General features: G+C 36.4%; 1 protein-coding gene and 1 pseudogene across 4 annotated transcripts in view; one reads left to right on the forward strand and one right to left on the reverse strand.

The window, feature by feature from the left end:
* Positions 1–21,606, forward strand: part of ZDHHC20 (zinc finger DHHC-type palmitoyltransferase 20) — a 93,583-nt gene that overhangs the window by 63,542 nt on the left and 8,435 nt on the right. Inside the window, exons 10-13 of one of the 4 annotated variants that reach the window (XM_032315354.1) lie at positions 156–245; positions 1,660–1,775; positions 3,055–3,132; positions 4,457–6,779. In XM_032315354.1, the coding sequence (XP_032171245.1) occupies positions 156–245; positions 1,660–1,775; positions 3,055–3,092 (244 nt within the window). In that variant the 3' untranslated portion in view covers positions 3,093–3,132; positions 4,457–6,779. Of the gene's footprint in view, positions 1–155; positions 246–1,271; positions 1,317–1,659; positions 1,832–3,054; positions 3,133–4,456; positions 6,780–21,606 lie in introns of those variants that run through there. The other 3 variants (XM_032315356.1, XM_032315355.1, XM_032315353.1) reach the window with 3 other exon arrangements.
* Positions 11,931–12,688, reverse strand: LOC116574559 (annotated as a pseudogene).

A 21,606-nucleotide genomic window follows, 5' to 3' on the forward strand; every position in this document is an offset into this window, starting at 1 on the left:
TAACCCTAGAGAATTTTAAGAATTATTCTCTGAAATGACAGATTATGATAATTTCTTTATACTGTGTTTTTGAAGAAGAATGGTTGTTGAATTTGATCACCTTGATTTAAGTTAATATGATTTAAATTTATTATTGATATTTTTTCATTTTGCAGCTTGGGTGATGGTTGCAGTTTTCCAACTCGCCTTGTGGGGATGGATCCAGAACAAGCTTCTGTTACAAATCAAAATGAATATCCTAGAAGGTGTGCTTCTTATCATTAAGTTTTTCATTATTCATTATAAAACAAACTGTGTGTATGTGCCATACATACATATCTGGTAAATACAGTAGTAATTCATAAGTCAACATAGATAAGGAAAGAGAAATTCTATGTAAAATTTTTTTTAACTGAGAGCTAATATGTGTGGGTACCTAATATGCTTAGTATAACCATACTTATTATCTTCCAAACCAGAACACTTGGAGAATAAGAAAGAGAATGCTTGCTTTTTAATAGTCGAACAAGGACAAATACATGTAACTGGAAATGTCTGGGCAAGCCAGGAAACACGGCTATCCTAACTATGCTACATCTTTCTAGAAACTAAGACATTCTTTCAAGATACAATTCTTGGTTTATATCAGCTGTATTTTTTCAAAGAAATTAGTCATACTATCTACCATTATATCTTGATAAACAAATTTAAACCGCAGTGTAAAAATAATAGGGAGGATTTAAAAAATATTAATGTAAAATTTTTTCTCATTCATTCATCTTAGAGGATACTTTTTCAGTATTTGCATGGTAAGCAAACCAATTCAAAAATTCAAAGAAATTTGAATTTTAAATGAAATTTTAAAGAAGTCAAAAAGATAAAAGTGAAATAGTCAAAATTTATTTAGGACAGAAATAAATTGTGGGGGAGGAGGGATTATAAATTCCAAGACAGTCTATTAGTATCAGAACATAGACCTTCAAACCTACAGTCTTAGGACCTTAAAACTCTTAACATTTATTGTGCATCTGAACAAGTCACTTAAACTGTGTGAGACTCGGTTTCACTCGGTTTCCAGCTCTATAAAATGAGGATAACCATGCCTACCTCCAAGGGTTATTGTGTTGACATAATGTGTTTAAAGCACTTAGCACAGTATCTGACCCATAGTAAGTACACAGGAAATACTAGTTCCCTTTTCCTTCTTGTGCTCCTCCATTCCTTCCCTCCCTGGATCTCTTAGCAAGAAAAGTAAGTCTACGCTAAATCACTAAATCATTTTTTCCCCTTAGATCTAAACTGCAGAGGTAGAAAGCAGAAAACTTGGGAAATGACAGGTAATTTTTTTGTCCTGGCCACAGATATAGATCCTCACCTTGTGCTACCTTACAGCTCTTGATTAACAAATTTAAAAGTTTCACACCGGCCTCTGAAGCTTTTTTCTTTTGTCTAATTGTTTTCATTGGCACTGCTGGAATATAGATTCTTGGGTTTAGAGAGCCATTCAGTTGGGGGTTGGGGGCATATTTTTTTTTTGAAGATAGAGTTTTTTTAGAGTGCTGAGATCTCATGAGTTGCCCTCACATATTTAGGAAAAGGAATACTAATTTGCTGCTTATTAATTAAGTATCCTTGATTGAGCATTAAACTGTTTACTAAATTATTTCTTCCTTTTTTCAGTATTGGCTCAAATCAACCCTTTCCTATCAAACCACTTAGTGAATCAAAAAACCGATTGTTGGACAGTGAATCTCAATGGATAGAGAATGGATCTGAAGAAGGCACTGTCAGATCAGGTAATACTTGTCATTTGAAAACAGTGTTTTTTCTGGTTAAAATGAAGATCAACCAGATTTAACAAGTATGTAAAAATCAAAACAGCATATTTTAAAATACTAAGATATGGGGCACCTGTGTGGCTTAGTGGGATAAAGCCTCTGCTTTCAGCTCAGGTCATGATCCCAGGGTCCTAGGATCGAGCCCCGCATCGGACTCTCTGCTCAGCGGGGAGCCTGCTTCCTCCTCTCTCTCTGCCTGCCTCTCTGCCTACTTATAATCTCTGTCTGTCAAATAAATAAATTAAATCTTTAAAAAAATAGTAAGATATGTGACAGTTTTTAAGAAAATACCTTACAAATGGGGTATCAGTGTTTATTGGTACCTTGTATGGAGAAGGAGGTTTGAATCAGGAAGTATAGTGGCTCTTGCTGTGTTTTGTTCTGTTCAGAGTTGGGATTTTCTTTTGTCACCCAGCCGCATACTTCTTTACCTCAGATATAGAAAGTTCTTTTGGCATTCTCTATTCTGAATAACATTTGAACAAGATTAATCTTTAGTGTCTTAACTTTTACTTTTTTAAAAATAATTTTTGAAATGTATTGTAGTCTTTGCTGCTTCAATATAAAAAGAGTGTACCAAATATATTTTAACCTTTTCTTGATGACTCAATCTTTTCATGAATGAATTGTGGATGCATTGTAGAACAGTTGATAAGTCAGAGATGGTCTTTCAGACCAGATTGTGTTTATAACATAGCCTGGCCACCTAACAAGCATTATAGCCTAAAATATATGCATGGTAGTTTTCAACAGTACTAATAATAACATTGTCATCATCTTGTACTGTGGGAAAATGTTTGGACATTCTGATCATTTGGTGCCAACTTGAGGAAATACTTTAAAACTTACTGTGGGAATTTCTGATTTTTTTTTCTTTTTTTGGCTTTTAGCAGCACTTAAATTATTCTCTTGAATTGGTATCATTAGAATCTTCGTTAGGATCATTAGAACCCTTGTAGGTCAAGGGAAAAATTCATTTCATGGGCCTTGTAATTATTGCTGCTGAACATCTTTAAAAGCCAATGGACATTTTTACAAATATAAGCATAAAACCAGACTTTCAGCTTTTAGCACTGCTTTACTTCTGGGTTCTCCAAGAGGATAAATGCTTGACACCATAAACCTATTTAGTGCTTACATAAAAGTTGCTTTTACTGTAATCTTCAATTTTACCAATTAGCCAGAAACTTAATACTTCTCTTTTTTTGTCCTGTCATATATAATTATGTGCTTACAGGGACAAATAACCATGTTACAGTGGCAATAGAAAATTGAGTACCACTTGTTCATAACTAACCATTTGAATAAGAGCAAGGTAAGACAGTATAAAGGTAATTTTCCTTGAACAAATGCAGTTATTTGCATATTTTGTAATCTCAGAACAATTCACAGATCATTTTTTTTTTTACTCTTTTAATTATATCAGCAAAATTAGGTAGTTCAGAAGAGATTGGAACGTAATAGCTGCTTAAATCCCATTTTTCTAACCATTCCTGGTGCAGTCTTTGTAAATACATATTGGTAGATCAATGAGGAAACCAAAAGCCGATTTGGGTTGATATGTGGACAACTATGTAGACAACTAATCTTTTCAGTAAACAGTGTCTTGTTAATTAGTTTAAAAAAGAAGAGTGATTAATTAGGCTGCAGAAAAGACTGAAGAGGTTTACCTATAGGACTTAGTTGGAAAAGACACAACAAAAGATAAGTTTACTGGACCCAGCCACACTGATGAGCTGTTCTCAATCTGGGTAGCCCTGAGACAATAGCCAGAGGAAATTAATTTAAATAGCAATCAAGGACATTCGAGACAGATTAAACATAAACTGTAGTATCTGCAGTCAGAGTAATGTAACTAAGTTGAATTCTGAGGGATGTAGTGAATTCTCTGTCTCTTCTGATGCTTAGCTCAGTGACTCAGTAGCATTTTAGGCAGCTATTAGATTTTTTGAAATCTTCTTTATAATGTGTATTGGTTACCTTTTGTTCCATAACAAATTACCACAATCTTAGCAACTTAAGACAACATCCAATTATTACCTCAGTTTCTCTGTGTTAGGAGTTCATTTTTGTCAAAGAGCCCATGTCCAAAGTAACAGCCAGAGGCTAAAACCTAGACTGAATCAGAACTCTCAGTGGGGGCTTGTGTCAGGCTGGACTCTGAAGAGGAGTGGTGATTTATCATGTGGTGTTCACGCCAGCCAAAACTGTGGCTGCGGTATAGCCCTGGTTCTAGGATTCTCCATGCAATATAGCCCTGGTCCTAGGGTAATGTCTGATGGATGCTCCACAACCTGTAAGTGTTGCTGTGGGTAATTCCCCATATCCTACAGCAGTCTTACAAAGAGGTAAATAAGGCATCTCCTCAGCTCATGTCCAAGTTAACATTAAGGGATAACTGTAAGAATCTACCTCTTTTAAAATGCTCTCTTGATTGCTTCAGAGGAAGAAAGAGATGTCACTCACTGTTCATAAAAATCTTCGTTATTATTACAATAGTAGTAGTTTTAAAATATTTATTCCATCTCGTTATGTTAGCAGCTTTGTACCTTAGTGCACAGAACTATTTAATATACCTTTATTTTCAGAAATATAAAATCAAATTTTAACCAATAACTCAACTGTTTTTGTTTTTATAGGTTTATAAAAACATACTATGGACTGATATTTTCAGTTTTATTTGCAAGAAAATGATCAATGGAATGAAATAACTGAAGTATAAGAGAAGATATATTTTTTAAAAAGGAAGCCTTTGTACAGATCGCCGGATCCACAGAAGCACTACCCCAGCGCAGAAAGATGCCTTAATCTTAAATACACCCATTTGTGCTACATCAACTTACTGCTACAAAAGTGACTTAATTTTACTCTGGAAATAACACCCACCTGTTATGAGATGCTACACTATGAGCTATCAAGTCACATGTTAACAGAGTATATGTATTTTTTTGACATCTGAGTTACATAATTAAGAGTTGTTTCTTTGTATTCATATAAAGTTTCACTCTTGAAACACAAGCTGAAAAGTTATCTTAAGTACATGTAGGGCAGTATAGTGGCTGAAGGTGAATAATAATATCTATTTACTGTTGCTTATACTGTGTAAGGAAAAGAAAATAACTTTTTTTTATTGGGTGTTGCTGATTTATAATTACTGTTTTATACTTTTCAACATTTATAATAAAGTTTTTTATTGTTGGCTATAAGATAACACTCAGAAAGATTCAGATATCTACATATAATTATTTAAAACATGGAGCACATTTGTATGATTCATTGATGGCTTAGTTCTAAGCATTAATATAACCATGTAATGTAGTGTTGTGCCCAAGGCTTAAAGGAAACTTGGCAGTATAGGAAACATTTTTGGTCCTCGCTGCATTTAAATTACTTTTCTGTTGAACTTTAATGGGTATTTTTTTTGGTCAGGGAGTCACAAAGGCACATGTGCTATAGAAATATTGGACACAGAATAGTGGCAGTGGCTAGAAGAAAAGTAAAGAGGAAGATAGGGAGGTATTGTAAGCTGTTAAAAATTATTTATGGCTCCAAGGTATTGGCCCCAACATGCTACTGACTTTCAAATGACAATTTAGGTGATTACTAGAAATTACTTTGAAACTTTTTACAGTATTCCAGTAACAGCTTAAACAGTGACTGAAAGGCAGTTTAAACTAGGGTAAAACTGCTTAATGTAATTCTGCTTTATGGAAAGAAATTCTAACCTAATCAGTCATTTAAGACTTCCAGTCTGAGCAGTGGATTCCACTCTTAACACACAAAATTTTAAATCTGACTTTCTAAACACCAGCCCCTCTCTGCCTGGTAGACCTAGATCTCCTTTTTCTTTTGAAATGTAATCTAAGTGACAGGAATTGTTGCATTAATTTTAAAGGCAAATGCTGTATTCTATAAAGGAGAAGCCAGGTAGAAATATTACTCCTCACATATCCTGTTTGGTCAAATATACACAAACTAAAATGATTGATTGCTTCCAACATCGGGTAGAGATAAATCTTAACCAGCATCTGTAAATATCAACCGTTAAAATTTCCCTATCTGTAAAATGGAATTGGGGGGAAAGCATGTTATGCATGAGTTGGACTAGATGACCTCTCACATTCTTTGATTCCTAATTTTGCAAAATTAACCTTACATTTCATTCATCCAACAAATATTTTTGGAGTATCTTCTGTATGCCAAACATATGCTAGGGATAGTGCTATGATTTCCTAATGTAGCATATATTTTATACTCAGCTATTCCAGGTATTAGTTCAGAGGATTTGTCTAATTCTGTTGGCCGTACTAATACTAGATTTTAAAAGGAAGTTAGGTGGGGTTTTTTTTCCTTTTGAACCAAAGGAATGAGTTAGCTTTGAAAATATAGTTTGGAATACTATTATTATGATTCTTCTATCTTTATTTCAACTTTGTCGTTCCAATAATCTTGACTCTAGAACTGAGAGTTAAGGGATAACAAAATATCACTTCATTTTGGCATTTTGTGTATTATAAGGAAATTTTGAATGCTTAAACCTACTTGACTACTTTCAGAATTATTCTCCTGGTACTTTTTGTGAGCATTTTTACATTTAGATCAAAGGATTTTCATGCATTTTCATGATTAACAATTGAGGAAACATAAATTTCCCCTTTAACCTATCCAGGCACTTTTGTGGTGGTGTATCTTTCTCTTTTAAGTTGTATTTCACCATCATCTTTAATAGCACAGCAAACACCTTTTCAGAAATTTTCACTTGAAGCCTTTTGCTTTAGTCACCTTTGCTTTAATTTATAGCCAACATTTTGCCACATTCTAAATATTTGGCTGATTTATTCATACATATTACTGGTCATTCAGCAAGGGCCTACAAGCTGCATGGGAGTCAGGGCAAGGCTGCCTCTTTGGTATTTGAACTGATATTGATTTGTTCTATCAACTCTTTGGAGGGGGAATGGTCAAAATGAAAGCCTTCAAAATGTATTAGTGCTATCTTTGGTCCATCAAACACTTGAATAGTTGTGGTGTGATATTTAAGGAAAATAAAGTTGAATTTCAGGTCTTGCCATTGCCATTAAAGACAAAGTTGACAGGAGTCTTGGTTTTACCTGGGTTGAGATTTACTTGCATATTCAGTACCTGGGGCATCTGACCAATATCACTTTGCCAAACCAAAGAGCAGCTGCAGTACAGTAGTTATTAAACATAAACATGTTTACAGAGTTTAATTCCATCTTTACATGTGGATGATTTTTAAAAACCTTCTTACCATATTAAATGGTTTTGATCCAATGTGTCATAGGTGAATTTAATTGTAAGGTTAGTTTAAATCAAATATGCAGTGTTTACTTGAATTTTAATTCCTTTAGAAGATTTTGACTATGTTTACAGGATTGTTCAAGTTAAAGATTATCAGACACATGAGATGTCCATTCAGTAATCTTTAAAGCAAATGTGTAGTAAGGGCTTAGTGTTAGGATCTGTGTATTTGGGGCACTGAATAGACAGTGACTTACAAATATGTTTTGCTTATGTTTTGTTCTAGGACTAGCACTGCTATCAATGGAAACTATTTTTCAAATAACTAATCTGTTATTAAGAAATTATCATATTTTTGCATTTCAGCCAAAATAAAGAACCATATCGGATAATTTGTAAGACATAGATAATATGTAAGCCTGAAATCCATGTGTTTCTTATGATCTGAACTGTATTTTCCAATATAAATTAAAAATGCAATATAGATTCAGAAAGGTCCATATTTTTCTAATGACTTCACTCTATATTATTTTGTTGAGTTGCATAAAGGCAAGGAATCGTATTTGTATTAAAAGATTAAGAAAGCTATTAGTCAAGTCTATTATATTTGTACATGACTGCAGATGAGGCTATGCCCATTTAAAAGAAAAGATGGACACTATTTTAAATTAATCTTTAATATGTTTTTATAGAAACAAATTTGAAATACAGTTTATTTTGGTTGTCTTTACTTATCAAGTACTGTAAGTCCTGTATTTGTTTCTAATAAGTATAATCCTGGACCATGACTTAATGTTAACTCTTTGCCTTTTGGATGGCCTAATCTACATTAACATGAAGGCTGAACATTTTTTAACTTTTTTTTCAAAAATCATAATAATGATTTACTTTATTAATATACAAAATAAAGTCCTGAAAGAACAGGTTTGTTGTTGTTGTTGTTGTTGCTGTTGTTGTTATAAAGTGGTATTTACCAAATGAGAGATTCTAACTATTATTTTGGTCATGTTGCAAATTTGGTAAAGTAGTGTTTAGAGAATTAGCTAATAATTTGCGAGTAACCACATCTAAGACAGGTACTATTTGAGTGCAGCGATGTTTTAGTTTACATAGGCGAGGTATAGATTGCTTTATTCAAAAGATTTTAAATTTGCTTTTACTGAAGATAAGTTGATTTTCAATTCAAAAGTCACTTTAGGATTGTAAGTACCTTTGAAACCCTATTAAGCATTGTTGAATTGTGGCTGTCAAAATGCTGAATAATGGGTTTTATCTTGTGTAGAATTCTTTTTGACATTTCTGTTATAATTCCCTTCCCAGTCAACAAAGTTTTGATATTTGAGGCTGCTGAATGAAACAGGAAGGCTCTGAGAGCTAGGATTCCCAGTTTTTAGACTAGCAAAATTTCAAAACACTCGCAGGAACCAGTATAGATGAAGCAACCTTTATGTTTTTTTGTGGGGGGGAGGGGTGGGAAACGGAGGGGAATTTAGAGCGATATGTTTGGGGTAGGAAGGAAAATAGACCATTAACTGGCCAAATGGCCATTTTGACACCCAAAGCACTAATGACATCATGCTCGCTTTACTTTTCTCACTTCTCATAAGCTAACTTCTCAGAAGCATTCTGGAAAATTGACTGATGTTGGCCTCTTTTATCTATCTTACAGTCATGCACCCCAGAATCTAGAGGGATGAGAACTAACAGTTTTTTCTGTATAACAGGTTTTAATGAATGTTTTAACACTCCTGTGAAGTTAACCTCATTTTTTTTAACCCCTCCATATCAGTGCCTTCCATCTGATACAGAGGATTTAAGTGCCATTTCCACTCCTTAATCTACCATCTGTTGTTCTTCAAGCAAGAATGTTACCTCTCAGCCCATTCACCAGTAAGGTAATTCTTTTCATCCAAGATTTCCAATCCAGTAGCGTGCTTCCATCACACTTCCCCATGACTCCAAACCAAGTTATTAGGGCTCTGTACTGCCTGAAGAACTATACTACCATTACTAATTTAGCCATATATTGGTCACACATGCTTTCAAGACAGCTCTAGATTATAAATCCTTGACTTTATTTTGGTACTACCTACCCACAAAATGAACACTGGAGTTCAGAAAAGAATTGTAAGGAATTTCATGTTCATTACTCTGTCATGTCCCAAGTTCTCAAAGAAAAGTGAGCATCATAGCCTATAAAATTATCCCAAACTTGAAAAAGATTAGTCAAACAATCCTTGACACATTTTAGTGGAAGTATAAATTTGTGCCGCATCATTGCAGAGCAGTTTGGCAATACCAAGTTTTCAAATGCCCATATTCTCTGACCTATCAGTTCTACTTTGGGGAATTTTGTAGATTTACTTCTTCATTGTGAGCAGTACCTAAGGATATTAGTTGCAGAGCTGTTTAAACCAAGGGAAGAATGGAAACAGCATGTTCCACTGCTATTTATGGTGGCAGAACGTTCACAAGAGAATTAAGGGGTCAGGAATAGGTTACATTTCAGTTTGCCCTTTCATACTATTTTTATATTGTATGCACCTGTTACTTTTAAAAAAGAAAAATGGGTTAGGCATTCTAGATCAGTGAGGGAAAAATAGGTTGTTTGAGATGTGAATCCGGACCAGCGTGCCAGCCATTTGGGAAAAAATGAAGTTGCTCTATCCTTCACATCTTACATCAGAACAAATTCCACTTGGCTCATGAACTTAATTAAACATTAGAAAATGAAAACAAATGCTACAGCAAAAGCATGCGCAACAAATTCTATAATGGGCTCGGAAAGATATTTCTAAGTGCTCATGAAGAAAAACAGATTTGAGTACATGCAAATTTAAGAGGAAAACTAGCACCAAGGGAAAAATGGAGGTAGAACAAGAAATTCACAAAAGAAATAAGGATCAATAATTGCATATGAATGCTTGGCTTCATTAAATAAGGAAATACAAGTGAAAACACTGATAAGATTATTTTTGTCTAAGACAGCCAATAGCCAGTTTTGCTGATAATATGGGCAAAGAAGAATTTTGGTGGGAATGTAAAATGAGTTAACTTCATTAAAAAAGTAATTTGGCAATATATGTCCAAGTTTCACTGTGCATAATCTTGGTACTGGGCACTGTACTCTTAGGAATTTATTTAGAGATATGCACCTAAGGCTGGGTTTTTGAGAGAATTTTGGGAAAGCAGCACATGTTCATTTATAGGGAATCAGCTAAATTATGTTACTCTTTTCCAGAGACTACAGTGAAGGCATTTGAAGAAGTTTTTGGATAGCTATATACATAAAAATTGAAGTATCTCCATGGGAAAGATCTCGAAGACATTACTCTACCTACATGGTATGATTCCTGCCTAGAGCTTTCAAAGTACATATGTGTACCTGTGTGCTCAAACTCAGCTAATTTGTTGAGCATCTGCTCCAGAGGTTGGGTGAGTGCTGGGACCAGAGAGAACGCATAGGCACAGCCTGCCCTGCCTTCCAGGGCTGACTTGGGGTGGGGGGCAGCTGCTCCTACCCTCGTGGCTACCTCCACACTGAGATGGTAAAGAAAGCTCCCAGTTCCGAATCCGCCAGGGCCCAAGCAGGCAGTGCAAGGGCCCAGGACATCAGCAGGCCTCTGGGCATTCTGGTACAGGGGATGAAAAATGGCCGCTTATGAGGTGCCTCCTTTGGCTGCTTGGAAGTGATGACCACCTGTTTGGAAGATTTACCAACTATAAACCTGTGTGTATAGTGTAGATAAGCTTCTGTAAGCCTTTCCCACGGCCTTTTAAACTTGAAGCCCTTTTCGGCGACCTGTGACCTTTCTAGATGCAGAGAAGCTATCAACATATGCTAAAAGGACAATTAGAGAAAAGACTTGTTTTGTGAACTTTTTGTTTATTCACTCAAGAGACACTTCATCTGGAAATGACTTGGAAATGCAGCCTCTACATCACGTTTTGGATTCACATCCACATATTTTGTCCAGGGTTGGAGGGAAGGAGAGAAGACAATGAATGAGAGGCAGGGAAAGGCTTCCCCAGAACTGGTGTGTTGGAGCCATTTCCCTGGATGTGTGCTATCACTCCGCACTCCTGTATGCAGTATATATAGTGATTAAACTTCAGTCCTTAATTAAAGTATGTTGCTTTTCTAGATGTTTAGAGGTGCTCATCCTATTTAACAGTAGATACAGAAAGGGTTAACATTTTGCTCTTCTTAGATTGTCTTTCTAATAGAAACACTGAACCACTTTGAAAAATAATTCATCTATACTTTTCACTGAGTAGATGGAGAAGACTGGGAAGTGAATTATACACATTTCCTATAATGTTGCTGTATACAAGGTGTATACACTAGAAAAGGGTGTGCTCTGATTCCATATGACAGAGGATTGATAAATATTTTGTATACTTTCTTGGTTAAATTTGTAAGAAGACTTTTAAACGGTACTTTTAGAAGTGAAATTCTTAACCTACCTCTGGAGTACAGCATGCCTGTATTTTGTCCTTTAGTTAGGTTGGGAAGACAAAAAATAAGGAGAGATTTTGCCAAAATGTCATATTTTGGAGACACTTTCAGATTATAACCATCCTTCCCCCTGTGCATTTTATTCCAAACAGCTATACCTAGAGTTAACATTGTAGGTCCATATTTTAACATCTAGTCTTTCTAGATACTTTGAAGTGAAGATGTTTGTTACACATAGTAAAATAATGTGCTTTTGGTACTTTTTTTTTTTTTTGGTTATTAAGTTCAAAACCTAATATCCTGTGATGGAGTTTATTTTAAAAGAAAAAAAGGACTGTCTTCTGAAACTGATGTCGTTTCCATCTCTTTGAGCTGTATCACATTTATGAACTCTTTCCTGGACAAATTACAAAAGAATGTATGAAAGGAAATGTCCTATGCCATCTGTTCATTTTTAGAAAACACTCCAAATTACACTTGATTCCATATGTGTGTGGGGGGGTTGGGGTTTTGTTTTGGTTTTGGTTGTTAAATGATCTTTTATTGAAATGTGTTTTTTTGTAGTAGTTCTTAACTAGCGGGGCATTCCACTGCACCATTATTGATGTCATCTATGATGTCATGAGGGCAGCGACCATCAGCATTGCAGCCCACAGACTGGGCAGTGCCCAGGACCTCTCTCATGGTTTCAGACAGTTCTCTGGCTAAAGATTGGTGCCACATCTGTCGGGCATTGCTGACAATCTCATCAAAAGTGCTATTTCCACTGTGCTTAATGTTTTCCTGCTTCTTTCTGTCTCTTGGCAGTTCCTTGAGGGCTTTGATAATCAGGGCAGAGGCAGAAGGTAGCCCTTCAGTCTGGGCCTACCTGTACCAAATGGTCGATCTCATAGTCATCCTCAAACCCTTCCAATCACCAGTTGCCTTAGTGATGTCATCACCAGCCATTTTTTCTAGAGACAGACCAGGGGGCTGATCGTAGGTGCCAGGGCAGATGTGGCACCAGAGCACCTCAGGTACATGAGTGTGATCTCACTGGGGTCGAACTTAGGGGTTGTGGTGGAGGTGGCTGACTGAAGAGAACACTCCTCAGAACCCCAAACCAAAAGGTCCATATGTGTTTGTAGTGGATACAGTTAAATTTCTTGGAGTGCCTGGGTGGTTCAGTCTGTTAAGCATCTGCCTTCAGCTCAGGTCACGGTTTCAAGGTCCTGGGATCAAGTCCCACATCAGGCTCCCTTCTCAGTGGGGAACCTGCTTCTCTCCCTCTGCCATTCCCCCTGCTTGTACTCTCACTCTCTCTCAAATAAATAAATAAATAAATAAATAAAAGAAATTAAGTTTCTTGTTTTGAAACAACCTAGATGTCTTGGGTGATGACGCATGATATAGAGCTAGTGGAATAACATTTTATAAATATCTTCCTGTTTAATTTTATGTAAAACTAGAGAACTATTTTAGAGGTAGAATTGCTAAACCACTTTGGGAAGTACACATTCAGTGCTTTTTTATTGGTTTGTGAGTGAGATAAAAGGCAGTACAAGGTTGAGGTTCTACAGATGTGTTTCTATGTAGATTACAGCTGCAGACTGATCTGTATCAATCAGCATTTGATACAGCTATACTCTATAGATACATTGTTAAACAGTTAAATGGAAGACATGCTTTCTTGCTAATACTCTAGTAGTATAGGTCAAGTATTGATTAGAAGCATTCAATGATATATTCTGTGCTTTATTGTTTAATGTCTTATTTTATTCTGATTATTAAAAGAGAAGACACTCTTCTAATTGAAATATTTATAGGGGCCTGATGTTCTTTCTTGCTTCTAAAATGAAACATTTTATTCTCCTACTGAGGACTAGACTACCTTTCTTTATTAACTGAGTTGGTGATGTTCACTCATACTGATTAAAAAAAAACTAGTGCTTCCAAACTTTGATACAGGACATTATTCATGACAGATGAAAAAGTGAGGTATAAAACCATGTGTATGATCCTAAGTCATATTAAAGAAATGTGTTTGCCTAGATACCATGCTCTGATATTGTGGTTTTAAGTGAATTTGTTTTGGGACTCCTGGGTGGTTCAGTCGGTTAAGTGTCTGACTCAGTTTCAGCTCAGGTCATGATCTCATGGGTGGTGGGATTGAACCCCCAGTCAGGCTCCAGGCTCAGCAGGGGGTCTGCTTTTAGATTCTCCCCACCTGGGCTCACACGTTCTTCCTCTCTTAAAAAAATAAATAAATCTTTAAAAAAATAAGTGGATTTACTATTTAATTATTTTTCAGTTTTCTGTGATAAATACATTGCTTTTAAATCTGTGGAGAAAAACATACATAGAAACATCAAAGGAGACTAGAAGGAAACACCAAAACAGTTGGGAAAAGGGGGAGGGGTCAGCAGGGCACTAGTGAAGGGATCTTCTGTGTTTTGCTTTATATGTTATATACTACAGGAATCTTTCTTTTTTAAAGATTTATTTAATTAAGAGAGAGAGAACAGGGGATGGGGGAGGGAGAGAGATGATCCCAAGCAGACTCCCCACTGAGCATGGAAGCCATCACGGGACTGGATCCCACAATCCTCAGATGATGACCTGAGCCAAGATCGAGAGTCAGATGCTTAACTGACTGAGCCACCCAGGCATCCCTTTGTAAATCTTTCAAAGTATGTATATTAAAACCAGATGAGAAAGTGAAAAAAAGGTTTTTGTGAGAAAAATTTATAACACTATCTTATTTCACTATTCTCCCAGTACCTAAAAATAGTGCCAGTCATAGTAGTCACTGAGTAGTTTCTCAGTGTAATTCCCTACAAAGAAAACAATAACTGTGCAGACATGGAGATCTGGAAGGATATTATTTTTGTAATCAGGAAAAAACGTTCAGTACTACCTTCTGACTGGAAGATTATCTTCCAGTACCAGTGCCAGGCATTGATACAGGAGTTCCACTTGGTGGGACCTGTGCCTGGGAAATGCAGCTATGTGAGTATGCCTGCACACAGAAACACATGACAGCATCATTTGAGATTGGAAAAAAATCAGAAATAATTAATTATCCATAATGAAAGATATTAAATACTTAATGGATATATCCATTCTCTACAATACTATGCATTTTTTTTTAAGCAAAAAGAAGTATCTATATAGACTGACAGGGAAGGCCCATGATACATTGTTGAGTGAAGAACAAGCAAGTTCAGACTGTCAGTAGCTGCAACAATTCCAGTGGCTCTCAAGGAATTACGCTGAGTGAAACAAGCCAACATAATCCCATTTATATAACACTCTTGAAATAAAAAACTTCTGGAAGTGAAGAATAGATGAGTGGTTGACAGGGGTTGGGAAGTGGAGACTGGAGTTATAAATGGAGAGTGTGAGAAGCCCTATGGTGATAGCACAATTCCATACCTTGATTGTGGTGGTTACACAATTCCACACGTGACAAAATTCCGTAGGAAACTATACACACTAACAAGTGAGTGCACGTAAAACTATGAAATTGTAGTAAGCCCTAGGTTGTACCAATGTCACTTTCCTGGTTTGGTACTGTAATATAGTTAAGTAAGATACTACCACTGGGGGAAACAGAGTGAAGGATACACAGGGCCCCTTAGTACTTTTTGCAACTTTCTGTGAATCTCTAGTTCCAAATAATAGGTTGGAAAAAGCAAGTTGCAGAACAAAGTATATAGTATGATTCCTTTTTTAAAGTATGTTATGGGTCAGTCGTCTTGACTCCAGCTCATGTCATGATCTCAGGGTTGTGGCTTCAAGTCCTGTGTCAAGCTCCACGCTCAGCGGGGAGTCTCCTTGAGGATCTTCTCTCCCTCTACTCCCCCCAGCTTGCCTTCTCTCTCTCAAAACTAAATAAATCTATAAAGAGATAAACATATGTTATACACACACATGCACATGTGTTAGCATATCAATTTTATATGCACAGGAAAACACCTAAAGGATAGATAGCAAATTGTTCCTACTACTTAGCCCTGGGGATGAGAAGGGCAAGCAGGAGTGGGCTGACACAGGAGGGAAGATTTCACTGCTTCCTCCACATGTTCACACTGTTTAGACTTTTTTCTCAATGGAAATATTATACTTTTATGTTATTTCAGTAACCAATAAGAAATGTTTTGAGTGGTGCCTTTAAAACAGAAGGACTGGGGCGCCTGGGTGGCTCAGTGGGTTGAAGTTTCTGCCTTCAGCTCGGGTCGTGATCCTGGGGTCCTGGGATCGAGCCCCACGTCAGGCTCTCTGCTCAGCGGGGAGCCTGCTTCCCTTCCTTTCTCTGCCTGCCTCTCTGCCTACCTGCTATCTCTGTCTGTCAAATAAATAAATAAAATCTTTAAAAAAAAAAAAAAAAGAAAAAAAAACAGGAGGACTAAGGCTGTATGAATGGCCAAGAAGCTGTCACCTCCCTTTTTAAATAATGAAATCTAAACACCATGGGAATCAGCTCAGTAAAATTCCTGCAGCATCAAAATAAATACAAAGTAATGTCTGCTTCTTAGAAATTTCAAGGAGGCAAGGGAAGCAAGGGCAAAAATGAACTATTGGGACTTCATCAAGATCAAAAGCTTTTGCACAGTAAAGGAAACAGTTAACAAAACCAAAAGACACCTGACAGAATGGGAGAAGATATTTGCAAATGACATATCAGATAAAGGGCTAGTATCCAAAATCTATGAAGAGCTTAGCAAACTCAACACCCAAAGAATAAAGAATCCAATCAAGAAATGGGCAGAGGACATGAAGAACAGACATTTCTGCAAAGAAGACATCCAGATGGCCAAAAGACACACGAAAAAGTGCTCCACATCACTCGGCATCCGGGAAATACAAATCAAAACCACAATGAGATATCGCCTCACACCAGTCAGAATGGCTCAAATCAACAAGTCAGGAAATGACAGATGCTGGTGAGGATGCAGAGAAAGGCGAACCCTCCTACACTGTTGGTGGGAATGCAAGCTGGTGCAACCACTCTGGAAAACAACATGGAGGTTCCTCAAAAAGTTGAAAATAGAGCTACCCTACGACCCAGCAATTGCACTACTGGGTATTTACCCTAAAGATAGGAATGTAGTGATTTGAAGGGGCACGTGCACCCGAATGTTTATAGCAGCAATGTCTACAATAGCCAAACTATGGAAAGAACCTAGATGTCCATCAACAGATGAGTGGATAAAGAAGATGTTGTATATGTATACAATGGAATACCATGCAGCCACCAAAAGAAATGAAATCTTGCCATTTGCAACAACATGAATGGAACTAGAGAGTATTATGCTTAGTGAAATAAGTCAATCTCACAAAACAAACTGAGGGTTGCTGGGGGGTAGGGGGGTAGGGAAAGGGTGGTTGGGTTATGGACATTGGGGAGGGTATGTGCTATAGTGAGTGAAGTGTGTAAACCTGGGGATTCACAGACCTGTACCCCTAATAATAATACATTATATGTTATACATTATAATACATTGTATGTTAATTTTTTAAAAAAGAAATTTCAATGAACCTTAGTTGTCATCATAAATAAAGAGAATAGTCAACAGAAACAACCTTGACTGTGGAGATAAAGCTACCTGGCTAGAATCAGACTAGTGTGCCCTCAGGCTTTCAGGATCTGTGCTGACACCACAAATAACTCTCTTGATTTCAGTTAGGGACAATTTATTGAACATAGTATAAGAGGAATTTAGGATTGTGGCTAGAAGTAAAGTTAATGTGAAACAATATATATGATCTTTATTGTGCTGCTCATGCAGCTTATGTGGGTAAATTATTCATGTTCAAGTTAAAGTACAAAGAAGGAAGAAAAATGGCTGGAATAGAAAGTCTTCCTTTTTAACAACACCCTTTTTAAAGAAAAACAAAAAGGGCAGCAAGTAAGAACAATAAAATGAGGAATCAATGATTTGAAGCTTCTGGCTTCTGGTATGAGAAAATGTGAATTTCCAAATAGAGAAGGCTAGTAAGAAAGTAGATGTTTTGAGGTGGAAGAGAGAGTTTGGTTTTGAACATCTTAACTTTGAGATAACATGTAGGTAAAGATATCAAATAATAGGATGTTTCAATATGGAGCTTAAAAGAGATAGTACAAATTTTGTGTATCAGATCTATAGCCTGGAAATGATCACCAGTAATGGCAAATTCATAGAGAAGTATGTAAAATTATATTTTATAATTTCTCTAAAATCTGTTCTTCTTTAAAACAAAAATTATAGGGGCACCTGGGTGGCTCAGTGGGTTAAGCCTCTGCCTTCAGCTCAGGTCATGATCCCAGGGTCCTGGAATTGAGTCCCATATCGGACTCTCTGCTTGGCAGAGAACCTGCTTCCTCTTCTCTCTCTCTCTCTCTGCCTGCTTGTGATCTCTCTCTGTCAAATAAATAAATAAAATCTAAAAAAAAAATTATAATGCTATATTGTGAGATTTGTAACATTAAAAGCACAAAAAATTGGGTTGGTAAATGAAACTATACAGTTGTAATGAAAATAGTGTAATATTAACTCTAAGTAGCTGATAAAGATGTAGTTCCTGGGCGCCTGGGTGGCTCAGTGGGTTAAGGCCTCTGCCTTCGGCTCGGGTCATGATCTCAGGGTCATGGGATCGAGCCCCGCATCGGGCTCTCTGCTCAGCGGGGAGTCTGCTTCTCCCTCTCTCTCTGCCTGCCTCTCTGCCTACTTGTGATCTCTCTCTGTCAAATAAATAAATAAAAATCTTAAAAAAAAAAAAAAAAAAAGATGTAGTTCCTAATTCCTGGAGATGCCACTAAAAATTATGGCAGAGCAATATAGCCTAAAAGTGAACAGAGGAGCTAAAATCGAATAATAAAAGATGTTAACCCAAAAGAAGTCAAGAGAGGAACTGACACAAAAACCAAATGAGAGTAGTAGAAAACAAACAGCAAAAAGCAGACCTTAATCATAAATTAAATGTAAATATACTAAATACTACAATTCAAAGATAGTAATTGTCAAAACTGGATTTTTTTTTTTGTTTTTAAGCAAGACCCTAGGGGGCAACTGGGTGGCTTAGTCGGTTGGACATCTAACTCTTGATTTCAATTCAGGTCATGATCTCAGGGTCATGAGTTCCAGCCCCGCCTCTGGCTCTGCGCTGGGCATGCAGGCTGCTTACGGTTCTCTCTCTCCCTCTCTCTCTGCCCCTGGATCCACACTTACGCATGCACTCTCTCACCCTCTCTCTCTTAAAAAAAAAAAAAAGTAAGACCCGATTATATGATTATATGCTGTCTCTAAGAAATGTATTTTAAACACACACAAAAAAACCTTGAGAGTAAAAGAATGAAATAAATATACATGTCATGCAACATTAGTCTTCAGATAAAATATGCTTTTATAATGATAAAAGATCAATACTTCAGGAAGGCATAATACAGATTTATATGTGCCTAATTACAAAGCTTCAAAATACATGAAGTAAAAACAACTAAAGGGAAAAATAGACAAAACTGGAGCATAATTGCAATATTTTAAATCACTTTCTTTATAATTGATTAAATGTCTATACCAAAAGTCAGAATATAAGAATATAAAGAGTTAAGTAGATTAAAAGGTTCTGATTTCTTTTTTTTTTTTTTTGCCTTTCTGCCTTCTTGTGATCTCTGTCTTTCAAATAAATAAATAAAATCTTAAAAAAAAAAAAAGAATATAAAGAGTTGAGTGACACTATCACCCACCTTGACCTGACATTTACAGAACAATACACCCATTATCCATAGAATGCACTGATCTTCATTAACACATGGGATGTTCACTAACACCACATGGTGAACTATAAAAATATTTCCAAATTTTGAAAGATTCGGGCACCTGGGTGGCTCAGTTGGCTAAGCGCCTACCTTCGGCTTAGGTCATGATCCCAGAGTCCTGGGATCAAGCCCCATATCAGGTTCCAGGCTCAGCAGGGAGCCTGCTTCTCCCTCCCCTCTCCACTCATGCTCTCTCTCTTGCTATCTCTGTTGCTATCTCTGTCTCTCTCAAATAAACAAAATAAAATTTAAAAAATTTTTCTGAAAAACTGAAATATTTTTCAATGTCTTATTACCATGACAGAATAAAATTAGGAATTAATAGCAATAACACCTCTACAAAAGATTGAAGTCAGACCCAAAGTCACATAATACCTAAAATGTCCAAGATACAATAAAAAATCAATCATACCAAGAACCTGAAAAGCCTCAACTTGAGAGAAAATATAAAGACACTGACACTGAGATGTTGGAGTTATCTGACAAGAATTTTAAAGCAGTCATCATAAAAATGTTTCAGTGAACAATTATAAATATTCTTGAAATAAATGAAAAATAGAAAGTCCCAGCAAATAAATAGAAGATACAAAGAAGAAACAGATGGAAGTTATAGTTGAACTGAAAAAGACAATAACAAAAAATAAATAAATACAATAAATAAATACAATTACAAAAAAATAAATACAATAACAAAAAATACAATAAATTAAATAGAAAACATAATGGATGGACTTAGCAGTAGAATGGAGGAAACAGAAGAAAAATATAGTGAAGTTGAAAATAGAATTATAGAAATTAAATCTGAACAACAGAAAATCAACTCAGGGTCAGGGAAGAAGGGGGAGAACAGAGCCTCAAGGACCTGTGGGACTATGACAAAATATCTAACATTCCTATTATTGGGGGTCAAGAAGAACAGGAAGAAGAGTGTGGGGCTGAAAAAGTATTTGTAGAAGTATGATTGACAATGCCCCCAAATTTGACCAAATACATAAATCTACAGATTTAAGAAGTTGAGTGAACCCCAAATGATTAAAAAAAAAATCCAAGCCAACACCTATAATAATCAAACTTCTGAAAACTAAAGACAAAGGAAACAATTCTTAAAAACAGCAAGAGAAATGACACCTTTACCTAGAGGGAAAAACAAGTTGAATGGCAGTGGATTTGGATTTCTTACCTGAAAATAAGAAGCAGGAAGGAAGAGACACATTTTTCAAGCACTGAAAGAACCACCAATGCGGAATCCTACATACGTCTGGTGAAAATACTGATTAGGAATAAAATTCACTTTCTAAGTGAATTCATGGTGACAGATCATAGCTACACTTGTGGTGAGTGCAGCATAACAAATAGATTAGATATTGAATCACTATGTTGTGCACCTGAAACTAACGAAATATTGTGTGTCAACTATACTTCAATTTTATTTTTTATTTTTTATTTTTTGGGGATTTTATTTATTTGACAGAGAGAGATACAGTGAGAGAGGGAGCACAAGCAGGGGAAGTCGGGGAGGAAGAAGCAGGCTCTCTCTGTTCCGATATGGGGTTCCCGATATGGGGCTCGATCCTAGGACACCTGGGAAAGCTTGGCGCTTAATGACTGAGCCACCCAGGCGCCCCTATACTTAAATTTTTAAAAAGTAAGTGAATTCATTGCCAGCAGACCTACCCCGAAAGAATGCCTAAGCAGAAAAGAAATGATAAAATAAGAATTCTCGCAACATCAGAAAGATGAAAGGAGCAACAACTTAGATTTGGCTCCATGTTACATGTGATGGAAAAACTAGCTGCAGCGGCCATAACTACTAATCTTTGGAGGTTTGTACCCAATAGGAATATGAAGGAACTTTATCCCAGTACTCCAAGAGAAAGCATCATTGCACCCCATGGATCTCCGTGGATCACATAACATTCCCTGAAACAGCCACAACTACAGGTGTACAATGTGCTCAGGGGACCCATTCTTGAGATGGAGGAAGACCCCACCTGCAGCAAAAGACTGTGAAAAGGGATAATTCCCTAGTGGAAAATCAGAGACTTGTTAGCAGGGGGGGAAAAAAGTGTTCTCAGAGGAATTAATAGACGTTTCACTGTAATGAATAAATAAAGATGAAGAGCAAATGGAAAAAAACCCAAAAAACAAAAAACCCTTCACCGCAAAGAAAACACCAAACTCAGATTGTTTCACTGGTGAACTCTATCAAACAGCTAAAGAAGTAATAATACCAATGTTACATAAATCTTTAAGAAGATAAAGAAGGAAGCTCCCAGCTTATTTTAGAT

Source organism: Mustela erminea, chromosome 15, assembly GCF_009829155.1.
Source record: "Mustela erminea isolate mMusErm1 chromosome 15, mMusErm1.Pri, whole genome shotgun sequence".
In the NCBI taxonomy this organism is placed as follows: Eukaryota; Metazoa; Chordata; class Mammalia; order Carnivora; family Mustelidae; genus Mustela; species Mustela erminea.